Source organism: Mobula hypostoma, chromosome 21 (assembly GCF_963921235.1).
Source record: "Mobula hypostoma chromosome 21, sMobHyp1.1, whole genome shotgun sequence".
In the NCBI taxonomy this organism is placed as follows: Eukaryota; Metazoa; Chordata; class Chondrichthyes; order Myliobatiformes; family Myliobatidae; genus Mobula; species Mobula hypostoma.
In genome coordinates this window covers 61,715,888-61,743,450 of record NC_086117.1, presented here as the reverse complement: position 1 = coordinate 61,743,450, position 27,563 = coordinate 61,715,888, and the positions used below count along the sequence as shown (strand labels likewise).

General features: G+C 42.8%; 1 protein-coding gene across 2 annotated transcripts in view; it reads right to left on the bottom strand.

The window, feature by feature from the left end:
• Positions 1–27,563, bottom strand: part of cltcl1 (clathrin, heavy chain-like 1) — a 138,219-nt gene that overhangs the window by 29,459 nt on the left and 81,197 nt on the right. For both annotated transcript variants that reach the window (XR_010021242.1, XM_063074136.1), the window contains exons 17-25: positions 25,000–25,234; positions 22,292–22,414; positions 19,389–19,534; positions 16,484–16,667; positions 16,071–16,263; positions 9,309–9,466; positions 5,708–5,872; positions 5,441–5,548; positions 624–791 (exon numbers count right to left, since the gene is read on the bottom strand). Coding sequence is in view for 1 of the 2 variants with exons in the window: in XM_063074136.1 (XP_062930206.1) it covers positions 624–791; positions 5,441–5,548; positions 5,708–5,872; positions 9,309–9,466; positions 16,071–16,263; positions 16,484–16,667; positions 19,389–19,534; positions 22,292–22,414; positions 25,000–25,234 (1,480 nt within the window). In the remaining variant the exon portion in view is untranslated. The remainder of the gene's footprint in view (positions 1–623; positions 792–5,440; positions 5,549–5,707; positions 5,873–9,308; positions 9,467–16,070; positions 16,264–16,483; positions 16,668–19,388; positions 19,535–22,291; positions 22,415–24,999; positions 25,235–27,563) is intronic.

Below are 27,563 nucleotides of genomic sequence, written 5' to 3'. Positions count from 1 at the left end.
TCCACACAGCATTACTGAACTGCCTTCTTGGTTGTTGGCTTCATGTGCCGGGACGGGTGTGTCCCTATCTCATGGGGGTACGAGGCCCGCTGGCTACCCTCACCCAGTTCAGCCCACCTGTTGAAGCAGTGTACTGAGGTGGGGTCGCTGTTGCACGCAAACAGCTACTTGGAGCCACAGCTGTGATAGGTAAATACTGATTGTTAATTGCCTGGAGGGCAAGTGGTTCCTATCCTGGGGTGCACGGACCCCTTGGTTAATGGTTGGGATCCATGGCATAAAAATGGTTGTAAACCCCTGCTCTAAGGTGTAGGTGAGTGGTAAATCTGTGGTGGTGAAGGGTTGGGAAGCAGTTGACAGGAATATGAATAAAATAGGATTGATGTAATTAGTCAGCACACATTTGGCTGTATAACTTGCAATGTAAGCTGACTGAACCCTGAAAGATGAAACCAAGTTATCAAGCCAATTCCAGTAGGATGATCACAGTTATACCTGATTAAGTTGGGCCTGAGGTATGTAAACATACTACAAACGAAATGTTCTGCAAAGTGATTTTTAAATAGCCCACAATACACAGCTCATCACATCTGAATGGAGCAGCAGTACGAGTGTATAAATACCTTTGGAATATTAACTCTGGACCAGAAGAGTTCCAAATGTTCTCGCATCTTTTGAGGCTTAAATTTGGAGTATAGGATTGCCAGCTCGGTAAACATCCCCATATGAGCTCGTTCCAAGCCCAATGCTGCTTCCAAGAGGGCAATTAGTTCTTCAAAGTATCCCCGATCCTAGAAAACATACACATCAATCAATGTTAGAAGTATTTTCCAGCAGCCTTCCAAAATAGCCAGGCATCAGAATGATACAAATGTGAGTACTGCTCTGATAACCCACTCTTCATTAGTGGGACTTAAGAAAATCCCAGTTAAAATTTAAATATTGCCAGCTATCCAATCTGATTCTTTGCAAAAGATCCAATAAAACAGCACGATACCCATATACAAAACATTTGTTTAACTGTTGCAAAATGTTTTATGACCAACAAAGAACATTGAAAAGTGGGCCATATGGAGCCATGAGCACACTCAGCCATACACAATGGCAAAGTGGTAGTGCAAAACTTTACCATACCAACTCTTAAGATCAGTTTCAATTCCTGCTGATGCTGGTGAGGAGTTTGTACATTCTCTCTGTGTACTGCCCTCTCTGAGATGTTGTAACTTCAACTAGGCAAACTCAATTCAAAAATGACTTGAGAGGCAGAAAATAGCCTCCTAGCTCCTTAGTTTTATTGCAGACTCAATGGCATGACATAGTGAATAAGGGGTAAAAAAGCAATGCTTCTGCTGGGGAAAGAACAGGACGGCTTTAGATACAAACTTCTTTTCGCTCTCAACATAAACCTCTGGACGTCTGTCAGCCAATGTGCTTTCCTACTTACCACCACCTGGCTGCACATGAAGTGACCTAATACAGGTGTGCTTAATCACAGAGAAAGTTATAAATGAATTGCCTTAAGGACAGACCACGCCATGACCCTGTGGGTTTCCTCAGATGCTCCACTTTCCTCCTACATTCCAAAGATGTATGAGTTAGGATTCGTATGTTGTGGGTTTGCAATATTAGTGCCAGAATCATGGTAACACTTGTGGGCTTCCCCCAGCACAATCCTCAGATTGTATTAGTCTTTGACAGAAGTAGGACCTATTTCACTAAATGTTTCTATACTGTTTGTTTTCTTGCCGTGTTGCATGACATGGGCGATCACGGTCTTTTCATGACCATGATCATTCTTGACAAACTTTTCTACAGAAGTGGCTTGCCATTGCCTTCTTCTGGGCAGTGCCTTTACAAGATGGATGACCCCTGTCATTACCAATAGCCTTCAGAGATTGTCTGCCTGACATCAGTGGTCGCATAACCAGGACTTGTGATCTGCACCAACTGCTCATACGACCATCCACCAGCTGCTCCCATGGCCTCAGGTGACCCTGATCAGGGGGGTGGGGGGGGTGCTAATCAGGTGCTACACCTTGTCTAATGGTGACTTGTAGGCTAGCAGAGGGAAGGAGAGCCTTACGCCTCCTTTGGTAGAGACACATCTCCACCCCATCACCCACCGTTCAGTATTCATGTGACAAATAAAGCTGATCTGTTTTACTGGCTCATAGTAATCTGGATCCTGGTCTCTGATCTGTTTTCCTGCTCGTTTCTCCTGTACTCCCAAAACTTTGGGATATAGAGTATGTGCTTTGAATACACTAATTCAAAGCAGTGGTCTAAAGATTCTCAACTCAAGAAACCAATGCCTTGCCACAAGGTTATGCCAATGATGGACAACACCAGAAGAAATTTTCAGCCATCTTCTCAAGCTTGTTCAAGCTTCCTTTTTAAAGTATCAACTTCTAGCCATAATTGAACCACAGAATTCCAGCTGAGAGGCTGGGACTCAGGTGACCCTGATCAGGGGGTTGAGTCAACTACAGCTGTACAGCTCAGTCACTCCTCTGTAAACACTTTCAACTACTTTTTATAATGCTGTTTACATTGTAAATATGTGCTGGTATTTATGCACATTTTATCTGTACTTACAACTATCTTTATTCAATTCTTTATTCTGTATAATTTCTGAATGTTGTCTTACTTCGTTGTAAGTTGTGCCAACACACCATAGCAGCTTCTTAATGCATGCAAATGAATATGATGAATAAAGTTGATTCTTGTTTCACAAGAGCAGGGGCTCCCATCTTATTTTATACTGGTAGCTGACAGGTCTATGGACCACAGATTGGGAACCCCTGGTTTAGAAGGAGAGATGGCAATCTCATTGAAGGATACAAAATTTAACAGACTTTGACAGCATGATACAGTATATTTCCTCTGGTTTGTGGAAGGGGACGAGGAGAGAACCAGGGAGCTGTGTCAGGGCATGGGGCATGACATAGAACCATGAAATGATAAATGTCTTCACTCAGGGACTGGTGACCCTACAGAATGCTCTCTCTCACACAGGAGTGCAAGGTGCTGATGAGGAGTGCAGGACAGGTTTGAAGGGTCAAATAGTCTACAACCTGCTGCTATAGCCATGTTTTATTTTGTAGATGACAGTATGTTATGGGCTCCACAGTTAGCAGAGTGCTATTACAGCTGGGGGTTCAATCCCAACGTCCTCTGCAAGAAGTTAGCAAATCTCCCTATGGAATGCGTGGGGTTTCTCTGGGTGCTCCAGTTTCCTCCTACAGTCCAAAGATGTATCAATTAGTAAGGTTAATTGACCATTGTAAACTGTCACTTGATCAGGTTAGGATTAAATCGGGGGATTGCCGAGTGGTGCTATAAGTGCTATATCTATAATTAAGTAAATAAGAACACAAGACTATCTTTGACATGTTAGTGATAATAAACCTGATTCCAATTCATTACAACTAAATCTACTAAAGGTTTTGTGATACTCAGACAGGTAAACTGGTAATGCAACAGCCAGCTGTGAACCCACACTCATTTTAGATGCAGATGCATTTGTCATTTATCATGCAAGAGCCATTCTGCTTGGTCAGCACTAGTAAGCTGCACAGCCAGGCAGGTCAGAATGCATTCGCTGCACATGACATGTTTTGTACTTCATGGGAAATTAGTCATTTACTGTCTCAGTAAGCTTCCTATTGTGACTGTGGCACGAGTCACTCAGCAATTTTATTCTTTCCTTTCGGATATCCCAATGGCTTGGGTGGCAGGGAAGAGATACATCTCACCCAAAGGAGGTGTAAGGTGCTCCTCCCCTCCATTAGCCTGTAGGTCACCTTTGGACAAGGTGCAGCACCTGCTCAGTTCCACCTGCCCTGCCCCGGCAGACCGATCAGGGTCACATGAAGCCATGGGAGTAGATAGTGGATGGTCATATGATAATGGCAGCGTTGATAACGGCTGGAGTCATTCGGCTTGCAAAGACACTGCCCAGAAGGCAATGGCAGACCACTTCTTTAGAAAAATTTGCCGAGAACTGTCATGGTCATGGAAAGACCATGATCATCTATGTCACACAACACAATGATGATAATTTATACCAGTCTTAATTTACGTGCTTCATAGTGGGCTGAACGGCTTATTCTTGTGCTGTGCTGTGCTGTTCCATGTTCCATGTTCATTATTTATTTTGTGCCTCTTTCATATGATGCCAGAGCAGAGAAGCTCACCAGAAAAATCATGCATCAACCCATCTTTTAAACAAAGAAAAAATATGCTGCCATTGGAGAGGATTCAGAAGAGGTTCACGAGAATGATTTCTGGAATAAAAGGCTATCATATGATTTGATGGCTCTAGGCCTGTTTGCATGAACGACCAGCATACCCAGAGGGATATAGCAGGGTGGAGATACGTCTCTACCAAAGGAGGAGTAAGGCACTCCTTCCTTCTGCTAGCCTGCAGGTCACTCTTGGGCGTATGTTCATATGAGCATCTGGTGCGTATCACAAATTTGGGTTATGCGATCACTGATGCCAGACAATCTCTGAAGAGTGTTTAAAAAAGCTGGGGTCTTGTAAAGACACTGCCCCAAAGAAGGCAATTCTGTAGAAAAATTTGCCATGAACAATCGCAGTCGTGGAACGACTACGATCACCTACATCATACATGGCATATAATGAACAAATGATACCAATGGCATGTAGTACATTTGGAATATTTAAGCAAATGGTATTGTACTTTGACTAAGCCCTGAGGCTTTGCAAGTTGATACAGGAAGCAATCAAACACTACCTGCAATGCATAAGTTCATATTTCATGGGAAAAACAAAAAGTACGAGTTTTTCTGCATTTAGTGCAGTTCAATTGACAAACTTCTATGCATGTGTAGCGGAGAATGTATTGAATGGCTGCATCACAACCTGGTATGGAAACACTAACACCAACGGGAAAAACCAACAAAAAGTAGTGAATTTAGCAAACATCATGGGTAAAGCCCAACCAGCCACTGAGCACATCTACATGAAATACTGTCATTAAAATGCAGCATCCATCATCAGAGATCTTCACCACCCAAGACATGCTCTTTTCTTGCTGTTGCCATCAGGTAGAAGATACCTGGACTCGGGACTCTCACCACCAGGTTCAAGAACAGTTACTACCCCTCAACCATCAGGCTCTTGAACAAAAGGGGATAACTACACTCACTTGCCCATCCATTGAGATATTCCCACAACAAATGATTTCAGTTTAAGGACTCTTTATCTCATGTTCTCATTGTTTATTGCTATTTATTTATATTTGAATTTGCATACTTTGTTGTCTTCTACACTCTGCCTGCAGGAAAATGAATCTCAGGGTTGTATATCGTGACATATATGTACTTTGAAGCTAAAACAGCTTCGACACGTGAACAGTCAATCGGCTACGGGTACAGCTAACTTGATACTGTCCACCTTACCGAAATGGGATTACCTGGTAGTAACTGATCAACTCCTCGAGCTCATCTGCATGGATAACGATGTGCAGACCACATATCTGGGCCAGGCGGAATTCCTGCCCATCCACGCAGGCAAAGCAAACCTGAAGCAGGGAGATTCAAAAAATGTATTTTAAGCAATTGTAGTCACACTGCCCAGTTGCTAGATGATGTTATTTTGTGAGAATTGATTGGAATTACTTAGCCAGAGATTCAGATTGAGCAAATATTCATCAACTGGATACAGCCTGCAGATCTCTTACCTCCTTCCACGTCCTGGTGCTGTTGGCTTTTCGAGCACTGTCCACTGCAGCCTGGTACTCTCCCAAATGCACCAAGGTAGAAGCCAAGCGAGCGAAGTTGGAAACATTATTGTAAAGTAACTTGGCTGCATCATACATGCCATCGTCATAGCAGCGGTCACCAACCTATAGTTGAGAATTAAATTTCGATGGTAAGTGACAGCCTGTCAGTCCTCGGGTTGGTGGGGGTGGGAGGGGGGGGGCGGAAAGAGAAGGCTTGGAGAAGTGATGTGGTAAATTGGAACGTTGGGTTGCTGGTCTCCGCTCTTGCTGCTGTAGAGGCGACCTCTCTTTCCCACGCTAGGCAGTGACAGTCTACCCGAGATACCGAAGTGCTGGGTTATGGACTGTAGTTTTTGATAGATTCTAGATCAAGGTCTCTTTGGGGGCTTTTGCTGTTGCTTGTATGGTGGGGGGGGTGGGAAGAAGGGGTTCTTCTGCTCAAGCAAGTGGGGAAGGGGGAGGGTCAATGCTTCTGCTGCTGCTTGTGTGGGGGAGGGAGGGAGGGAGGCTTTGGGGTTCTGATGTTTCTTTCATTCATTCTTTGGGGTTTCAACTGGCCAATGCCGACCAAATCCCCCATTTACCTGAGTTTGGCCCATAAGCAAACTGTTCCTATCCATGTATCTGTCCAGCATCTTTGAAATGTCGAAGTCCCTGCCTCAAGCACTTCCTCTGGCAGCTCGCTCCATGTCCGTTGGTCAGAAATACAACGTTAAGCCACAGCACCCAAACATACCTCAGAGGATACAATTCTGTATAAGGTCTCTTCATGCTAACTGCTTTACATCACTAAATCTGCAAAACAAGCCCTCGGCCACCTTGATCGACAAAAACATCTAAGCCAATGCTATTGGTTCACAGCCCCTCAAACCCAGAGGTTCCCAACTTCATGCCACGGACCAATACCATTAAGCAAAGGGTCTGTGGACCCCAGGCTGAACCTTTCACACGCATGTACATGTCCATGTTTCTTCAAGGTTATTGTATCTGCCCCAAGCAATTCCTCTGGCAGCTGGTTTCATCTATGCACCACCCTGCAAGAAGTTGCCCCTCAGGTCCCCTTTAAATATTTCCCTTCTCACCTCAAACCCATGTCTTTTAGATTTTGGTTCCCTTTTCCTAGTGGGGGGACAGACTGCATTAACCCAGTCTGCCCCACATATTTTACAGTACTGTGCAATAGTCTATATAGCTAGGGTGCCCAAGACGTTTGCACATTACTGTAGCAATTTTATGTATTGCACTGTACTGCTGCAGCAAAAAAAAATACTAAATTCATGGCATGAGTGACAATAAACCTGATTCTGATATAGGTCTTTCTTGGGGTCTGAGAGTGGGAAGGTGGCAGGGAGAGGGGAATCATGGTTGGGAAAAGGGGAAGTGAGGGGGAGGCACCCGAGAGACATTCTGTAATGATCAATAAACCAACTGTTTGGAATCAAATGATCTTGCCTGGTGATTAGGGTTGAGTGTGTCTGCACCCATGCCAACCCCCTGCCCCTGGAAACCCTTCTCTGCCACCTGTCCCACATTCCTCCCTCCTCTGTACTAGGTGTCTGCGTGATTTGTCAATCAAAAATCACGTGAGCAAACACTGAATGAATTGCTCTTTCAGCAACTATTAGGAAGAAATACACAGGTTTATAGTTCTGTGGCAGTTTTGATAGTGTTCGAATTTGTTCTGTATTTCATTTAAATATATAGTGGCATGCAAAAGTTTGGGCACCCCTGGTCAAAATTTCTGTAACTGTGATTAGCTAAGCGAGTAAAAGATGAACTGATTTCCAAAAGGCATAAAGTTAAAGATGACACATTTCTTTAATATTTTAAGCAAGAAAACGTTTTTATTTTCATCTTTTACAGTTTCAAAATAACAAAAAAGGAAAAGGGCCTGAAGCAAAAGTTTGGGCACCCTGCATGGCAGTACTTAGTAACACCCCCTTTGGCGAGTATCACAGCTTGTAAACGCTTTTTGTAGCCAGCTAAGTTTTTCAATTCTTGTTTGGGATATTTTCGTCCATTCTTCCCTGAAAAAGGCTTCTAGTTCTGTGAGATTCTTGGGTCGTCTTGCATGCACTGCTGTTTTGAGGTCTATCCACAGATTCTCGATGACGTTTAGGTCAGGGGACTGTGAGGGCCATGGCAAAACCTTCAGCTTGCGCCTCTTGAGGTAGTTCATTGTGGACTTTGAGCTGTGTTTAGGTTCATTATCCTGTTGTAGAAGCCATCCTCTTTTCATCTTCAGCTTTTTATATATATATATATATATATATATATATACAGACGGTGTGGTGTTTGCTTCCAGAATTTACTGGTATTTAATTGAATTCATTCTTCCCTCTACCTGTGATATGTTCCCCGTGCCACTGGCTGCAACACAAGTTCAAAGCATGATCAATCCACCCCCATGTTTAACAGTTGTTAGGTGTTCTTTTCATGAAATTCTGCAACCGTTTTTCTCCAAACATACTTATGCTCATTGCGGCTAAAAAGTTCTATTCAAAAAGTTCAAAGGAACATCTAAATAAGCCTGATGTATTTGGAAAACAAGTCCTGTGGACTGTTGAAGTTAAAATAGAACTTTTTGACCGCAATGAGCAAAGGTATGTTTGGAGAAAAAGGGGTGCAGAATTTCATGAAAAGAACACCTCTCCAATTGTTAAGCACAGGGGTGGATCGATCATGCTTTGGGCTTGTGTTGCAGCCAGTGGCACGGGGAACATCTACTGGTAGAGGGAAGAATGAATTCAATTAAATACCAGCAAATTCTGGAAGCAAACATCACACCGTCTGTAAAAAAGCCAAAGATGAAAAGAGGATGGTTTCTACAACAGGATTATGAACCTAAACACACCTCAAAATCCACAATGGACTACCTCAAGAGGCGCAAGCTGAAGGTTTTGCCATGGCCCTCACAGTCCCCCAACCTAAACATCATCGAAAATCTGTGGATAGACCTCAAAAGAGCAGTGCATGCAAGCCGGCCCAAGAATCTCACAGAACTAGAAGCCTTTTGCAGGGAAGAATTGGCGAAAATATCCCAAACAAGAATTGAAAGACTCTTAGCTGGCTACAAAAAGCATTTACAAGTGGTGATGCTCACCAAAAGGGGTGTTACTAATTACTGCCATGCAGGGTGCCCAAACTTTTGCTTCAGGCCCTTTTCCTTTTTTGTTACTTTGAAACTGTAAAAGATGGAAATGAAAAAGTTTTCTTGCTTAAAGTATTAAACAAATGTGTCATCTTTAACTTTATGCCTTTTGGAAATCAGTTCATCTTTTACTTGCTTGGCTAATCACAGTTACAGAAATTTTGACTGGGGTGCCCAAACTTTTGCATGCCAATTTGTTACTCAGTTAAACAGTAGTTTGTCTTTTTTATACCTTTGTAACGATTTCCATGAAATGTCAGGTAAATGGGGCAGCCACTTAATTGAGCCAGTATGTACTGGTCCCAATGTGTCTCAATAAACTGGAATCCACTGTCTAGCAATTTTACGTTCCATGTTTCAAGAGAGTGGTATGGCAAATTTTAAGCAATTGCTCCAGGAATTACTTACCTGTTGAATATGGGCATTGTTAGGTCCATTAACAAACTCCTCTAACTCTGACAGGCGGTTAGTCTTTGCCAGAGCAAATATCAGCTCAGTCTCCACGTATGACTCCTTGGCTTTCTTTCTGGCCATTTGCAGAAACTTCACCAGGTCTTCCCAGTTATCTGGAGGGTTAGAGGTGGATCACATGTTCACCGTTAATCCAGGATTGAACAAAATATTCAATTAGCTCAAGAGCCTTCAGAATACTTTATGGTACAATCTGACAGGGGTGGGGGGAGTGGAAGGGATGAGAAAATTCAGTGTGTGATATAGTAGTACATATGTTGAACTCCATTTCTAACCCATTTGGCAATTTGAGAGAAAATTTTAATTAGTACGCCACATACACTTTATTGGGGACAAGAGTGGGACCCAGTGGGGCCTCCTGCTGCTATAGCCCATCTACTTCAAGTTTTGATGTGTTGTGCATTCAGAGTTGCTCTTCTTCACAGCATTTGTGTGGTTATTTGAGTTATTGATGCCTTCCTATCAGCTTGAACCAGTCTGGACATTCTCCTTGACCTGTCATTAACAAGGCATTTTCGCCCACAGAACCGCTGTTCACTGAACGTTTATCATACCATTTTCTGTAAACTCAACAGAACTGTTGTGCATGAAAGTCCCAGGAGGTCAGCAGTCCGAGATAATCAAATCACCCCATCTGACACCAACAATCATTTCATGGTTCAAGTCACTTCTCTTCTCCATTTTGATGTTTGGCCTGAAAAACAACTGAACCTCTTGACCACATGTACATGCTTTTAATGCACTGAGTTGGTGCCACATCATTAGCTGATTAGATATTTGCAATAATGAACAGGTATATCTAATAAAGTGGCCACTGAGCATATTTCCACCCAGTTAATTGCACAAATAGACTGCAACTTCCCTTCGGACTTGGAGGCAATTTGATGCAGCAGAACCGAGGTGTGGAAAGTCAGCCCAGAGATTTGATTGATTTAAACACCAGATCAAATTGGAAAGCTTGGGTACAGGCTGAATCGAGGCCGTGGCGTCCAGACAACAGAGCACAATGAAACGACAGAAACTGCCGTCCATGCATTGGGTTAAGTGCAGGGTCAGATTAAAAAAAGTCAGGATACCAGGGCCTGAGACGAGGCATGGGCCAGTTCAGCTTGCTGCTCCGTGATATTTACTTGGCTCTGTGCGAAACCAGACTCTATTTCGTGGACTTCAGTTCTGAATGCTAGTTGCCTGCTTTTATTGCTTGCACGGTTAATTATTTTCCTTCTGCACACTGAGTGTTTCATGTTTCATGATCATTTCTTTCGGATTTCTGTGTTTTGTGGCTGCCTGTAAGGAGACGAATCTCAAGATTGTAGAATGTTGTATAATCAAGGTTGTACTTTGATAATAAGTGTACTTTGAACTTTTAAATGGCCACAGGTTTTAAGTCAGCTGTAAAAGATCTTTTTGCTAATATTGCAAGGTTCCTTTTGAACTGCAAGGTAGCATAGTAATACGATGACAAGGCATTCAGAAAGCAAGTATTAAAGTATCCACCTTCGTTCAGTTTAATCAAAGGTTTTGAAATACAGCACATTCAACAAAAGCACCTCTAATATGGAAAAACACTGACGTCCTTTGATGTTCGTTTTCCAATCTGACAGCAAATCTGTTTTACGAGACTGAAAAATGTATACCAGAGGAAGCTGTGGGCAGGTCATTAGCAAGTCAGATTCATTATCACATGTACATCGAAACCTACAGTGAAATGCGTCTAAGAGTTAGATTTTGGAAGCCTATCTTAATACTCTTCCTCCTAACCAGGGTCCGCCCAGGACTCAATTTCGTTCCGTGAGACCAGGGGTTCCCAGCTCTATGGATCCTTACTATCAACTAAGGGGTGTGTAGACCCCAGGTTGGGAGCCCCCGCCCGAGGTCCCGTCTCTGTTATATTTTCTCGGATGATGAAAATTTCCGTACAGGGTGCCTCTGATATGGTTTTCTTTCCTCAACCACTGTGTTCCCTCTCCCATTGTATTTTGATTTTGATCGCCTCATGCCTGCTCTCACATCCTTTGCGCCTTGGGACGCAACAAGACCTGGTCCTCACCCCTGCAGATAAGGCAGTCAACAAGTCATGGGATGATGGCTTTCAGCCCTAATCTATCCTATTATTTCTGTGCAGTGCTGGATTGTCAGTTACTGCACTGGTTAAGGCAAGGTGCCACTTGCAAATACAGAAGATTGGATGTTACTTTGATGTTGCTGCATTTGTTGAGCTTGGTAATTAGTTTGAGACATTTCACCGCCAGTAGAGGTGACATCATCAGTGCGCAGTTGGTGTTGCTCTCTGGGAGTGCTCATGTTTAAATAGGCCTCTGTAGGATTGCCTTGGTCCTGACTAGCTACCCCTTCAGTTGACCTTTGAATTCTATTGGCTTGCTTATGGACACCACTTTAACTGGGACACCAGAGGTTCTAGTGCGGGCAGACAAGACGCAAGCATGTGAATTTTTAGAACTGTGGTTCTCTTGTGATAACTCCATAAACAAACAAATCGAAATAGACACAATCTACAAACCCCTAAGAATCAGAGAAATATGAGGCAAGAGAATTCAAAGGTCAACTGAAATGAGTACCCAATCAGGACTGAGGCAAGAGAACAGGTGACTTATATAACCAGAGAGAAACACCAACTAGGCACAGAGGAAATGTCTGCAAGCTAACTGCGAAGTTCTGTGAGCACTGCAACATCAAACACCTCAACCAGAGCTACCAATACTCAGCACTATCGTTTGTCACTGCTTACATGTATGGTTTATAAATGCTTTGTAATGCAGCGGTTTCAGGGCTGAAAGTGGAGAGATGATCTGTATATAGATGAGGGAGGCGTGGCAAGACAGGAGACCAGAGGTAAAAGAGTTCAAAGAATCTTATCCTTAATTAGAAACACAAGGATATTGCAGAATAACACAAAATGCTGGAGGAACTCAGTGCCTATAGAAATGAATAAGTAGTCGACCTTTCAGGCAGAGACCCTTCATTAAGACTGTCAAGGAAAGGGACAGAAGCCAGAATAAGAAGTTGGGGGGAGGGGAGGGGTAAGTTCAAGCTTGACTTTCACTCTTTTCCATGAGCTTCCAAAATAGCTGCCAGGTTTTTAAAATTTAGAATAGCGTCAAGGAAGAACTAGATTGTAATGTATGATGAGAGGCCCTGAAAGAGACATGACTGATTATTAAAAAATGTATGGTGAGCTAGAAGTCCACATTGCACTCAGGTTTTATACTGAAGAGAGTGTACACGAGGATTCTGAACAGTTACTCAAAGGGATAAACAAAGTTCAAAGTACAAACATATCACATATACAACCCTGAGGTTCATTGTCTTGTGGGCATACTTAATAAATCCATAATACAATCAATGAAAGACTGCATCAACTTGGGTATTCAACCAGTGTGCAGATACAAACATAAAGAAATAAACTAACAAATAAACAATAAATATCGAGAACATGAGATGAAGAGTCCTTGAAAATGAGTCCAAAGGTTGTGGGAACATTTCAATGGGGCAAGTGAAGTGAAGTTATCCTCTCTGGTGCCATTGAAACTATTTATTTCACTTCTCATGTCTGTTTTTCATCTTGAATGTGATTCTGAAACTGTTGGAGCCTGTGATTTGCAGTTTGGAGATCGTTTGGGTGATTCAGTGCTCTGCAGTCTGAGAGGATTCCAGGAGGCAGAGGCAGCAGGTATGAGTCTCGTGACAAGGAGACTGCAGGACGGGGCGCGAGCCAATGTTCGACTCCATTTCACTGATTAAAGCGATGAGGGAGATTGAAATATCAAGGCGAATGCAGAGGGTGAGCACCGGCTGCCTGCCTTTTGATTACTGGTGGGATTGCTCTGCTGTCAGAGAGGAGAGACCGTGTAGCCTGCCACTGTGCCCGGAGGATGTTACCCAAGTTTTGTGTTTTGGATAGGGATAGGGATGTGGACTTGGACAATGGACCATTCCCCCCCCCCCACTCTTAATAGTTTTTTTTATATTCTGTGTTTTCTCATCCAACCTTTCTGGTTTATTTTTGTGTGGGGGAGGGGGATTTAGGGCTTGATGAGCCTGCTCTGTATTTGTTCATATTTTGGGGGTCAATGATCGTGTTGCCGTTCTTTTCTTTCTTGGTTTTGTGTTTTGGATAGGGATAGGGATGTGGACTTGGACAATGGACCATTCCCCCCCCCCCCCCCCCGCCACTCTTACTAGTTTTTTTTATATTCTGTGTTTTCTCATCCAACCTTTCTGGTTTATTTTTGTGTGGGGGAGGGGGATTTAGGGCTTGATGAGCCTGCTCTGTATTTGTTCATATTTTGGGGGTCAATGATCGTGTTGCCGTTCTTTTCTCTCTTGGTTTTGTGGCTATCTGGAAAAGAAGAAATTCAGCGTTGAATTGTTTGATTGATTCAGGACCCTGATGACTGAGGGGTAGTGACTGTTTCTGAACCTGATGGTGTGAATCCCAAGGCTCCTGTACCTTCTTCCTGATGGCAGCAGCAAGAAGGAAGCATGTCCTGGATGGTGGGGAGAGGGGGGTTCTTTGTCAATGGATACTGCTTTCCTACGACCACGCTTCACGTAGATATGATCGATGGCGATGAACTGGGTCAGAACTACTATTTATTTATTTATTGATTGATTAATTGAGACACAGCATGGAATAGACTCATCAAGCCATGCTGCCCAGCAATCCTGACTTAATCCTAGCCTAATTAACCTACCAACTGGTTCATCTTTGGACTGTGAGAGGAAACCAGAGCAGCAGGAGGAAACCCACGCAGTCATAGGGAGAATGTACAATCTCCTTGCAGGTGGGAACTGAACATGGGTCACCTGTGCTGTGCTTTTTATAGGATTTTCCATTCAAGAGCATTGGTGGTTAATGAGTGGAAGTTTTATGGAAAGGGAATAGTAGTCACACTTCGTGCAAAGACTGAATTTTCAGATGTGGTTCAGCCCAGCACCAATAAGAACGATGGTGGAGGCATGGGAACAGAATAGAGTCAACACACAATCTTTTCCAGCATCCAACTGGACATCATTTCACCTCATTCAGGACAGAATATCAATACACAGGAGGTAGCAGGACTTGGAATGGAATACAATGCCAAGTTGGTGCTAACATACCATTTAGAACTAGACATCATCTTTGAATAAAACGTGATACGGAATGAGAAATAGGATGGTCCAAGGGCTGGAGTCTCAGGGATTTGACATAATAGTGCCAGGAACACCAATCATTGAAGACTCTCTGAATCCAGTAACAGAAGACAAATTCAGCTGAAGATCAGTAGTTGGAAAATGATCCTATGGCTTAACTGTATCAGACTTCCAAGAGGATAATATACCAGGTTAAGCACAAGACATTCTGCAGATGCTGAAAATCTTCAGCAACACACAGTAAATGCTGGAGGGACTCAGCAAGTCAGGCAGCATCTGTAGAGGAAATAAACCGTCGAGAGGTTCTAGCTGAGATACTTCATCAGTTCTGATGAAGAGTTTTGGCCACCCATTTCAGTTTTAATTCTAGTTTCCATTCCAACGTGCCAGTCCATAGCCTCCTCTACCACCATGATAAGGCCACAATCAGGATGGAGAAGGAACACCTTATATTCCGTCTGGGTAGCCTCCATAGCATGAACATCGATTTCTCTAACTTCCGGTAATTGCCTGCACTTCTCCTTCACGATTCCCCATTTCCTTTTCTCACCTCATTTCCTTACATCAGCTCCCTCTAGTGTTCCTCCCCCTCCCCTTCTTTCCATGGTCTTCTATCCTATTAGACTCCCCTTCCCCAGCCCTTTATCTCCTTCACTAACCAACTTCCCAGCTCTTTACTTCATCCCTCCCCCTCCCCCCTCCCAGTTTCACCTATCACCATCTTGCACTTCTTCTTCTGACTTCTCCCCTTCCTGTTCAGTCCTGATGAAGGGCCTTGGCCTAAAACGTCGACTGTTTCCTCTTTTCCATAGATGCTACCTGCCTGCTGAGTTCCTCATGCATCTTGTGTGTGTTGCCCAAAGTGTCAACTGTGCATTCCCTTCCTTAGATGCTGTTTGACCTGCTGAATTCCTCTGGCATTTTGTGTGTCTCTTACCATGTTCTGTGAGTTGTTTCAGCGCTGCGACAAGTTTAAAAATGGTCAGGAAATTATTGGCACAATGAAGTATGAAGATGACAGTGGCATTATAATTTGCAACGACAGATATATATTAATACAATAGTTAAATAAAAAATAAAGAGTACTGAGATAGTGTTCATGGGTTCAATGTCCATTCAGAAATCCAATGGCAGAGGGGTAGAAGTTGTTCTTAGATCATAGAGTGTGCGCCTTCAGGCTTCTGTACCAATAAGAACATATGACCTGGGTGATGGGGGTCCTTAATAACGGATGCCACCCTCTGAGGCACTGCTCCTTGAAGACGTCCTGGATACTACAGAGGCTGGTGACCACGTTGGAGTTATGTTAACAACTCTCTGTAGCTTACTTCAATCCTGTGCAGTAGCCTCTTACCCCCAAACCAGATAGTGATGCAGACAATTAGAATGGTCTCTGCATAAATTTGTGAGTGTCTTTGGTGACATATCAAATCTCAAACTCCTAATGAAATATAGCCACTGTTATGCCTTCTTTGTTTGTACCACAATTATAAAATTGCAGATTCAGTTATTTAGTGGTACAAACAAGCAGAATGCAATACTCACTGTTCTTGTTGGCGGCTTTCACAACCTCCATGTAGGCAGATGGGTCATCAGCCTTGATGTAGGAATCGATGGCTTCTTTAACCAGGTCCTTCTGCAGCTGTGCTCTTGCCAACTGACTCCAGACAGCTGGCTCATTGCAACGTTCTGCAAACTCATACGCACGATCAAGATTCCCAATGTGCTCAATCAGAACCTAGAGTAGATAAAAATTTAAAACAAGCTTCCAAATCAATACGATATGCAAGACCAGAAAAAATATTGCAAGATCTACCAATTCTCCAATAACTTCTGTAAATAGCTCTATTAATCCCAGAGAAACAATTATCTGCCATTTTACCCGTGAATTGAACCATCCAAATATATCATTTCACGAGCCCTCAAAAGGAAGCAACACGAGTTATTTCAGCTCTTGCCTGTACTGCTGAAGTGTTCACATCAAACTTTCGAAAGATTGCAAAAGCCTCTTCGAAAAGTTCATTGCTGATGGCAATGTTGGCAATGTCGGGAGCATCGTAGTTATCCAGACGATTAATGTACTCCATGACACGGGTGCGGTCAGCTTTAATGGCAGTAAGGATCAGTAGGTTCTGTAGATTCCTGGGGAAGACAACAAGAAGTTACTGCCACTGAAAACTATCTTATGGCATCTACTGCTGAAGTTAAACAGAGATGACCAGGTGTTTAGAACTTGCTTCATTGATACATTAAATATAAAAGTAAATTTAATTGGATTGATACTGACAGATTTCACAACACATGCCTGCAAAAGGTCTTACACCAGGAGTTCCAACCCTCTTTTTTAAATCCCATGGCTGGTGTGCCCCTTATGCCACTGGCATTTATGGCAGCAATGAAGGTCCTACTTCTCTGTCTGTCCATAGATATAGAAGACACAGATATAGAAGGATTCTTCATTGCTGTTTCTGCAAAAAAAAAATTTTTTGACCCTGAACTGAACAGCTGAACCACTCTTAGTCTGGCCTCTACCCTCTGACCTGTTTGGCATGGGTGACCCTTCCAAGAACCTCATGCCATGTGCCAATACCATTAAGCAAGATGTCCATGGACCCGAGGCTGGGAATCCCTGATTTAGGCAGATTGGGAGAATGGGCAAAGAAGTGGCAGATGGAACATAGCGTAGGGAAGCATATCGTCATGCACTTTGATAGAAGGAAGAAATGCATGGACTGTTTTCTAAATGGGGAGAAAATTAAAAAAAAAAATCAGAGGTGCAAAGTGATTTGGGAGGGACAGGATTCCCTAAAGGGTAACTTGCAGACAGTTAGTGGCAAGGCAGGCAAATGCAATATTAGCATTCACTTCAAGAGGACACAAATACAAAAGCAAGGATGTAATGTTGAAATTTTATAAGGCCCTGGAAACACCTCAGTTGGAGTATTGCGATCAGTTTTGGGTTCCTTATCTAAAAATAAAGGATGTGCTGACAATGGAGAGGGTCTAGATGAGGTTTACGAGAATGATCCCAGAAATGAAAGGATTAGCATATGAGGAGTATTTGACGGCTTTGGGCCTCACTGGAGTTTAGAATGGAGGAGCGGGGGATCTCACTGAAACCTATCAAATACTGTAAGGCCTAGATAAGAGTGGATGTGGAGAGGATGTTTCCTGTAGTGGGGGAGTCTAGGACCAGAAGCAGCCTCAGAACAGAGGGACACAAAAACAGGAGTAGAACATCTGGCAGTAAGGGTGTCAAAGGTTATGGAGAGAAAGCAGGAGAATGGGGTTGAGAGGGATAACAAGTCAACCATGAGATCGATTGATAGAGTAGACTCAAATGATCTAAATGGCTTAACTCTGCTCCTGGGTTTTATGGTCTAAATCAGGGGTTCCCAACCTGCCATTCAATAAGATCGTGGCTGATCTAGCCATGGACTCATATCCACCTACCTGCCTTTTCCCCATAACCCTTAATTTCCCTACTATGCAAAAGTAGGACATCACTTTAAAACAGATGAGGAAAGATTTCTTTGCAAAAGTGTGGTATATCTCTGGAATTCATTGCCACAGACAGCTGTGGGGGCAAAATCAGTGGGTATATTTAAGGCAGCGGCTGATAAGATTCTTGATTAATCAGGGCGTTAAATGTTAAGGGGAGAAGGCAGGAGAACGGGTTGAGAGGGATAATAAATCAAATGCAATAGAATGGCAGAGCTTACTCAACCAGCAGAATGGTTTATTCTGCTCTTATGTCTTACACCATTGAATAACCTGATCCTGAAATAGCTTTGCAGCTCAAAGCTTTTAAGATCAAGTTTATGCACTTCAGCAACCTAACTCTATTTCCATCAGCTCTCAAATGTTTTGTTACAGAATTTAAAAGCTGACCTCAAAGAATGGTCTTCTACCCTTGGATGATATAGACCAAGGGTTCCTAACCTTTTTTATGCTATGGACGTCTACCATTAATTTAGCGGTCCACAGACCACAGGTTGGGAACTCCTGGCTTAGGCCATAAAACACAGGAACAGAATTAAGACATTTAGACCATTGAGTCTACTCTATCAATCGATCATGGCTGACTTATCATCCCTCTCAACCCCAATCTCCCGCTTTCTCCCCATAACCTTTGACACCCTTACTAATGAAGAACTTATCAACCTCTGCTTTAAATTTACTTAATGACATGGCCTCCACAGCTATCTGTGGCAATGAGTGGCAATGAATTCCACAGATTCACCACTCTCTGTCTAAAGAAATTCCTCCTCAGCTCTGTTATAAAGGAGTGTCCTTCTATTCTGAGGCTGTGCACTCTGGTCCTAGACTCTCCCACTACTGGAAACATCCTCACCACATCCACTTTATCAAGGCTTTTGAATATTCAGTAGATTTCAATCAGATCACAATATTCCAAACCCCTCCCCCACCCCAGTTCTTCTAAACTCCAGCAAGTACAGGCCCGGAGCTCCTTGTACGTTAACCCTTCCCATAAGGCCATAAAGACATAGGAGCAGAATTAAGCCATTCAGTTCAGGGTCCGCTCCACCACTCCATCACAGCTGATTTATTATCCCTTTCAACCCCATTCTGCCTTCTCTGTATTACCTCCACTTTAAGTAAACCCAATGACTTCATTCCATATACATCCTGTGGGCCCTCTCCAATGCAGCAGACTCCTTAAAGAGATGGGGCTGATAACTACTCTCAGTCCTACGGTAGCTGAAACTGTAGCCCTGCCGAGAGTCTATGATTTATAAACAGTTAACTCGTTATAGTGCACAATAGCTGAACAATGCCCACAAAGTTTGATGCAGATTTAAACTGCGCACAATAGTTAGGATAAATAGCTTTATTTTCTACCTGTGTTCACTAAAGACATTGTTATCCAAGACTATCTTCTCCAGCAGTTCAATCAGCTCATTGGGAAGGTCAGCAGTCATAAAAGCCTTCACAGTAACAGATACTTCCTCTGGGTCCTGGGTTTCAGAGAGGGCCGTTTGTACAACCTGGTTAAAGTGGAAACAATTATTTTGTTACAAGTAGTATACAAGTATCAAAGTCAATTTTATAAAATAAGGCAAAAGTTATCGTAAATCCTTAGCAGGCCAAAGGCTGCCATTAGGGTAAAAGGAATGGATTGGAGGGATGAATGAAGCATAACTGGTTCGAGAAACAACAGCAGATACCCATGGACATAATTTCTCTCAAATAATAAACACAAATTCTGCAGTTGTTGGAGATCCAGGATAACACACACAAAATCTTGGAAAACTCGATTTCAGGCAGCATCTAGGGAGGGGAATGAAGATTCGATATTATGGGCCAAGAACTGTCTTCAGGAGTGGAAAAGAGGGAAGATGCCAGAATGAAAATGTGGGTAATGGGAGGGGGAAGGGGAAGGAGGATAATTAGAAGGGACTGTCGCCCAGGCTGTATCTCTAAATAAAATAAACCATTAAGATGCAAACAAGAGATTCTATAGATACTGGAAATCCAAAGCAACACACAAAATACTGGAGGAACTCAGCAGGTCAAGCAGCATCTCTGGAGAGGAATAACAAGTCAACGTTGACTCTTCCCCTTCACAGATGGTGCCTGATGGGAGTTCCTCCAGCACTCTGTGTGCTACAAATGACTTCAACAGAAATCTGATCTTTGTAGTCCTGTTACATGCCTTTAATTTCAAGGTTTAAAAGTCTCCATAATGAAGTTTAGGATATTTTCATCCTATTAGTTGTTACCTAATACTTTCCAATCGCATTTTTAATAAGTTAGTTGGTATTCACCTGAAAACTAGTGAGCTTAAATCCAGCGCAGAACTGTTATTTCAACCAATGGTGCCCACACCCTATGGACTCACTTTCAAGGACTCCATCTCATGTTATTGATAGTAGTTATTTATTTATTATTATTACTTGTTTGTTTTATATTTTTGCACAGTTTGTTTGTCCAGTCTTTCATTGATTCTATTATTGTTATTGGATTTATTGAGTGTGCCCACAGCAAACAAACCCGAGGGCTGTATACCTTTACGCACTGAGATAGGGAGTGGAGTAGACTCTTCTGGCCCTTTGTGTTGTGCTGTTCAGTGACCTCTGATTTAACCCAGGCTTACCACAGGACAATTTACAGTGACTAATTAAACCTACCAACTGGTTCACCTTTGGACTGCGGGAGGAAACAGGGGAACTCAGAGGACCCATCTTGTCACAGGGAGAACGTACAAACTCCTCACAGGCAGTAGCAGGATGGTGACATAGATAATATGCATTGTGATAACAGATTTAATTTGAACTTTGATTAGGTAAAACTATCAGTTGCAGTCGATTCAAACACAAGGTACTGATGTGCAATAGTGCAATAGACATGAAATCAGCTGGAAGTTATGCTTGAGAGCAGAGGTTCCCATCCTGGGATACATGGACCCCTCAGTTAATTGCAGGGATCAATAGCATAAAAAAGGTTGGAAACCCTTGCTACAAAATATTTACTTAAAATTTGACGGCAATAAAAACTGCATTCCCAAATCTACCCTCTTTCTTCACCACCCTCTTCTTGACCCCCGAACCACTGGACACATCTACATGAAATGCACTGCGGCAGGATCCATCATCAGAGATCCCCACCACCTAGGCCATGCTCTCTTCTTGCTGCTGCCTTTAGGTAGAAGGTACACCCCTTACTACCCCTTAACCATCAGGCTCTTAGACAAAAGAGGATAATGTCACTCACTTGCCCCATCACTGAGATGCTTATTTTATTTATTAAGATACAGTGCAGAAAAGGTCCTCGGGGATCTGAGTTGCACCGCCCAGCAATCCCCCAATTAATGCGGTGGCCAGTGCTATCATGTTCGCTGTTGTGTGCTGGGGCAGCAGACACCAACAGAATCAACAAACTCATTCGTAAGGCCAGTGATGTTGTGGGGATGGAACTGGACTCTCTCACGGTGGTGTTTGAAAAGAGGATGCTGTCCAAGTTGCATGCCATCTTGGACAATGTCTCCCATCCACTACATAATGTACTGGGTGGGCACAGGAGTACATTCAGCCAGAGACTCATTCCACCGAGATGCAACACAGAGCGTCATAGGAAGTCATTCCTGCCTGTGGCAATCAAACGTTACAACTCCTCCCCTGGAGGGTCAGACACCCTGAGCATATAGGCTGGTCCTAGACTTATTTCCTGGTATAATTTACATATTACTATTTAACTATTTATGGTTTTATTACTATTTATTATCTATGGTGCAACTGTAACGAAAACCAATTCCCCCCGGGATCAATAAAGTATGACTATGACTAATTAAATCCTAACCTAATCACGGGACAATTTACAACGACCAATTAATCTACCAACTGGTATTCCTTTGTTCCCACAAACAATGATCACATTGTAAGGACCATTTTGTTATCTCATGTTCTTGTTACTTACTGCTATTTATTTATATTTGCATCTGCCGTTAGTTCTCTTCTGCACTCTGCTTGATCTTTCATCAATCCCGTTATAGTCACTATTCTATAGATTTGCTGAGTATGCCCGCAGGAAAATGAATCTCAGGGTTGTATAAGGTGAAAAAAAACTTACTTTGAACTTTGACCTGCAGGATAAAATTTAACAAGTATGTGTTCCAGGTAGCAGAGATTCCAGCTGTTTACTTGCATAGCTTAGGATAGTAGAACTTAAGATTGTGAATGTGCCTCTGGTATTATCCCAGTGAAGATCAGAATTAGTACCCACATTAAACTGGATAACAATCATACCTGGTCAATCAGCTGGCGTCTAAAAGGATTATTTTCTTCAAGGACACTGGCCCAAAGTTCAGGGTCTTTTCTACGCACAAGGTACCGAGCCTCACTCTTAAACAAGGAATTCTCATTGCAAACCTGAAGCAGAGTGAAACATAAATTATACAGAGCAAACAATGAAATAGCATCTTGCCTTACCCCTTGAACAAAAAAAAACAAAAAGTAGTGTGTGTGTATACACACACACACACATTATATACACACATACTTCATGACATATGACAGTAACATTAAACCTTATTCTGATTCTCACTGCTGTCATCAAGAAGGTGATAAAGGAGCCTCAGGACCCTTAACACCAAGCTCAGGAACAGCCACTACCCCTCAACCATCAAGCTCTTGAACAAAAGGAGATAACTTCACTCACCCAAACACTGAACTGATTTCACAACCCAAGGACTCACTTTTAAGGAATATGCAACTTGTGTTCTCGATATTTGCTTATTTATTTATTATTATTCTTTTATTTTTGCATTTGCACAGCTCATTGTCTTTTGCACTTTAGTAATTTGTCTGTCTCAGGCTTCTGTGTGGCTTTTCATTGATTCTACTGTGTATCCTTGTATTAACTGACAGATCAGCAATGATAAAATGGCAGAACAGGATCGATGGGCTAAATGGCCTAATTCTGCTCTGATATCTGATGGTCTTACTAGTTATTTAGCAATACAGCCTTTTTGAGCCATGCTGCCCAGCAAAACCCAACAACCAGTTAACCCTAACCTAATGATGGGAAAATCTACAATGACCAACTAGCCTACCTGGTATATCTTTGGATTGTGGGAGGAAACTGGAGGATCCAGAGAAAGCCCACGCATTCCAAGGGAAGAGTGTATACAGACTCTTTTCAGAGAGAGCCGGGGCTGAAATCTGAAGCTCCAAGCTGTAATAGCGTCACACTAGCCACTATACTACTATGCCTCTGTATGATACCAAAATTAAATCCAAGTCAGTTTTGTGCCACCGATGCCTCTTTAATGTAGCAAACTTAATTTTTATTTTTATGTATTGCGATACAGCGCAGAATAGGCAATTCCAGCCCTTCAAGCCACGCCGCAATCCCAAATTAATTAAAATATAAAAACACAAAATAATTGATTGCAGAAGTACTCATCCCATTTAACATGACATACCAAATGACCACTGACGTACCAATTGGTTTTAGAAGCCACATAATTACTTCAATGGAGATCACTGTGTGCAATCAAGGTGTTTCAATTGATTGTAGCAAAAATACACCTGTATCTGGAAGATCCAAAACTGCTGGGGAGACAGTATCCTGGCAAAAACTATACCACCAAGACAAAACAACACTCCAAACAACTCCGCAAAAAGGTCAGGAGAAAGATACCAGAAAATTTCCAAGTCACTGAGTACAGTTGAGTCATTCATCTTGGAGTACAGTTAAATCAATTATTAAGAAATGGAAAGAATATAGCACAACTGTAAATCTGACTACAGCAGGCCATCTGCAAAAACTGAGTGACCGTACAAGAAGGGGACTAGCAAGGGAGGTCATCAAGAGACCTCCGACAACTCTGGAGGAGTTACAAGCTTCAGTGGCTGAGATAGGAGAGACTGCACATACAACAACTGTTGCCCAGGTGTTTCACCAGTCGCAGCTTTATGGGAGAGTGACAAAGAGAAAGCCACTATTTTAAAAAAAAACTCACATGAGTTTGCCAGAAGGCACGTGGGAGCCTCTGAAGTCAGGTGGAAGAAAGTTCTATGGCTTGATGAAACCAAAACTGAGCTTTTTGTCCATCAAACTAAACACTTCATTTGGGATAAGCCAAACACAGCACACCATCCCTACTGTGAAGCATGGTGGTGGCTGTATCATGCTGTGGGGATGCTTCACTGCAGTAGGCCCTGGAAGGCTTGTGAAGATAGAGGGTAAAATGAATGCAGCAAAATACAGGGAAATCCTGAAGGATGCAGTCTGCAAGAGAACTGTGACTTGGGAGAAGATTTGTTTTCCAGCAAGACGTTGACCCCAAGTATAAAGCCAAAGCCACACAGGAATGGCTAAAAAACAAAGTTAATGTCTGGAGTGGCCAAGTCAGAGCCCAGACCACAATCCAATTGAGAATTTGTGGCTGGACTTGAAAAGGGTTGTTCACTCACATTCCCCATGCAATCAGAGTTTGAGCAGTTTTGTAAAGAAGAATGGGGAAAAATTACAGTGTCCAGATGTACAAAGCTGATAGAAACCTATCCACACAGACTCAAGGCTATAATTACTGCTAAAGATACATCTACTAATAACTGACTTGAAGGGGGTGAATACTTATGCAATTATTTTGTTTTACATCTGCAATTAATTTAGATCACTTTGCAGAGATCTGTTTTCACTCTGACATGAAAGACTCTTTCTCTGTTGATCAGTGTCAGACAAGCCAAATTAAATTTAAATCCACTGTGATTCAATGTTGTAAAACAATAAAACATGAAAGCTTTCCGGGCCGGGGGGGGGGGGGGGAGAATGAATACCTTTTATAGACACTGTGTGTGCGTATACACACACATATTTCTTATTCACGGCACATGTCAGTGATAATAAACCTGATTCTTTTATTTAAGATCTGCTGAATCATGCACGAGATGCTGTGATGGAATTATCTCGTTTTATTCTTGCATTCCAGACAATTCAATATACTAACCTTGATCAAATCCAGGTCACACTGGCCTCTTTCATAAGCAACACAGGCTAAGTGTGGATCTCTCTTCTCACAATATTTTCCAACGACAGAACTGTCATAATAAGGATTTTCACGCAGGAAACGCTCGGGGTTGTTATTGCTATCAATGTAAATTTTAGCCAACGCATTATGGGTTGCTGGTTCCTCACAACCTTCATGGATTCTAGCTTCCAGCCAGGGGAGCAGCAATTTTAATCTGTAAACAAAGGAGACAATAGCAGAAGCTAGTGAGACGCAGCACCTTAGTGATACTGGATGAATAGAGCCATGTCAAATCTTGTTCACAATTCTAAGCATGGTTAATCTGTTTCTCTCAAGGATAACCAAGCAGGCAATTTAAACCTCCTGGTTATGAGGATTACTCGATGAACACTGAGGAAGTGGGAGCACAGCAAACAAATTTGGACATGGAGTGGATGTTCCAATTAGTGGGGGGTGTCTAGGAGCAGAGAACACTGCCTCAGCAAAGAAGGATGTCCCTAGAACAGAAATGAGGGGGGATTTCTTTAGCCAGAGGTTGGTGAAACTGTGGAATTCACTGCCATAGATGGCTGTAAAGGCCAGGTCATTATCCAAGAAAGGATGTGCTAATATTGAACAGAGTTCAAAGGAGGTTCATGAAAATGATTCTGGGATTGATCAGCTCCTCTTAGCAAAAGCATTTGAAGGCTATGGGCCTCTACTCACCAGAATTCAGAAGAACGAGGGTTGACCTAATTGAAACCTAATGAATGTCGAAGGGCCTTGATAGACTGGAAATGGAGGGGATGTTTCCTACGGTGAGGGAGTCCAAGACCATAGGCCACACTCTCAGAATAGAGGAGCGTCCTTTTCAAACAGAGGCCAGATGGTCAGTGATCGCTCCCAACAGAGGCCACTGAGGTGAATGCAGAGGGGGTCAGCGATAACTCCCAACAGAGAACACCATTCAGACCAGTCATGAGCTCTGAGTCATACAAGAACTGCTTAACATTCTGAGATTTATGTGATTGGACTGTTATCTTATTTTATATTGGTCTCCTTCAGTTTTCAGCGTTTTCTTTCTTGTGGCCTATTGGCAGGTTCGTTCTGTGTGTTTGCCGGGGAGGGGGAGTTCAATGCTACTGTCACTGTTCTGTATTGAAACTGAGGGTGCTGAGGCTTGTTATTATTACTGTTTTTCTTCTGGGGGAGAGGGGTAGGGGATTTGATGTTATTTTCGCAGTTTCTTTTCTGCAGGGGAGATGGTGGGGGATTCTGGGGTTTATGAGGTGTGTGTGTGTGTGTGTGTGTGTGTGTGTGGCGGGGGGGGGGGGAGAGTTGATTCTGTATTTCATGGCTATCTGGAGAAGTTAGACCATAAGACCCTAAGACAAAGGAGCAGAAGTCGGCCATACGGCCCATCTGGTCTGCTCTGCCATTTTATCATGAGCTGATCCATTCTCCCATTCAGTCCCACTCCCCCGCCTTCTCACCATAACCTTTGATGCCCTGGCTACTCAGATACCTATCAGCCTCTGCCTTAAATACATCCAATGACTTGGCCTCCACTGCTGCCCATGGCAACAAATTCCATAGGTTCAACACCCTCTGACTAAAAAAATTTCTTCGCATTTCTGTTCTGAATGGGCGCCCTTCAATCCTTAAGTCATGCCCTCTCGTACTAGACTCCCCCATCATGGGAAACAACTTTGCCACATCCACTCTGTCCACGCCTTTCAACATTCGAAATGTTTCTATGAGGTCTCCCCTCATTCTTCTAAACTCCAAGGAATACAGTCCAAGAGCGGACAAATGTTCCTCATATGTTAATCCTCTCATTCCCGGAATCATTCTAGTGAATCTTCTGTGTACCCTCTCCAACGTCAGCACATCCTTTCTTAAATAAGGAGACCAAAACTGCCCACAGTACTCCAAGTGAGGTCTCACCAGCACCTTATAGGGCCTCAACATCACATCCCTGCTCCTATACTCTATTCCTCCAGAAATGAATACCAACATTACATTCGCCTTCTTCACTACTGACTCAACCTGGAGGTTAACTTTAAGGGTATCCTGTACGAGGACTCCCAAGTCCCGTTGCATCTCCGAACTTTGAATTCTTTCCCCATTTAAATAATAGTCTGCCCGTTTATTTTGTCTGCCAAAGTGCATAACCATACACTTTCCAACAATGTACTTCATTTGTCAGTTCTCTGCCCATTCTTCCAATCTATCCAAGTCTCTCTGCAGATCTCCATTTCCTCAGCACTACCGGCCTCTCCACCTATCTTCGTATCGTCAGCAAACTTAGCCACAAAGCCATCTATTCCATAATCCAAATCGTTGATATACAATGTAAAAAGAAGCAGCTCCAACACGGACCCCTGTCGAACACCAGAATAGGATCCCTTTATTCCCACTCTCTGTTTCCTGCCAATCAGCCAACGCTCTATCCACATATGTAACTTTCCCATAATTCCATGGGCTCTTATCTTGTTAAGCAGCCTCATGTGTGGCACCTTGTCAAAGGCCTTCTGAAAATCCAAATATACAACATCCACTGC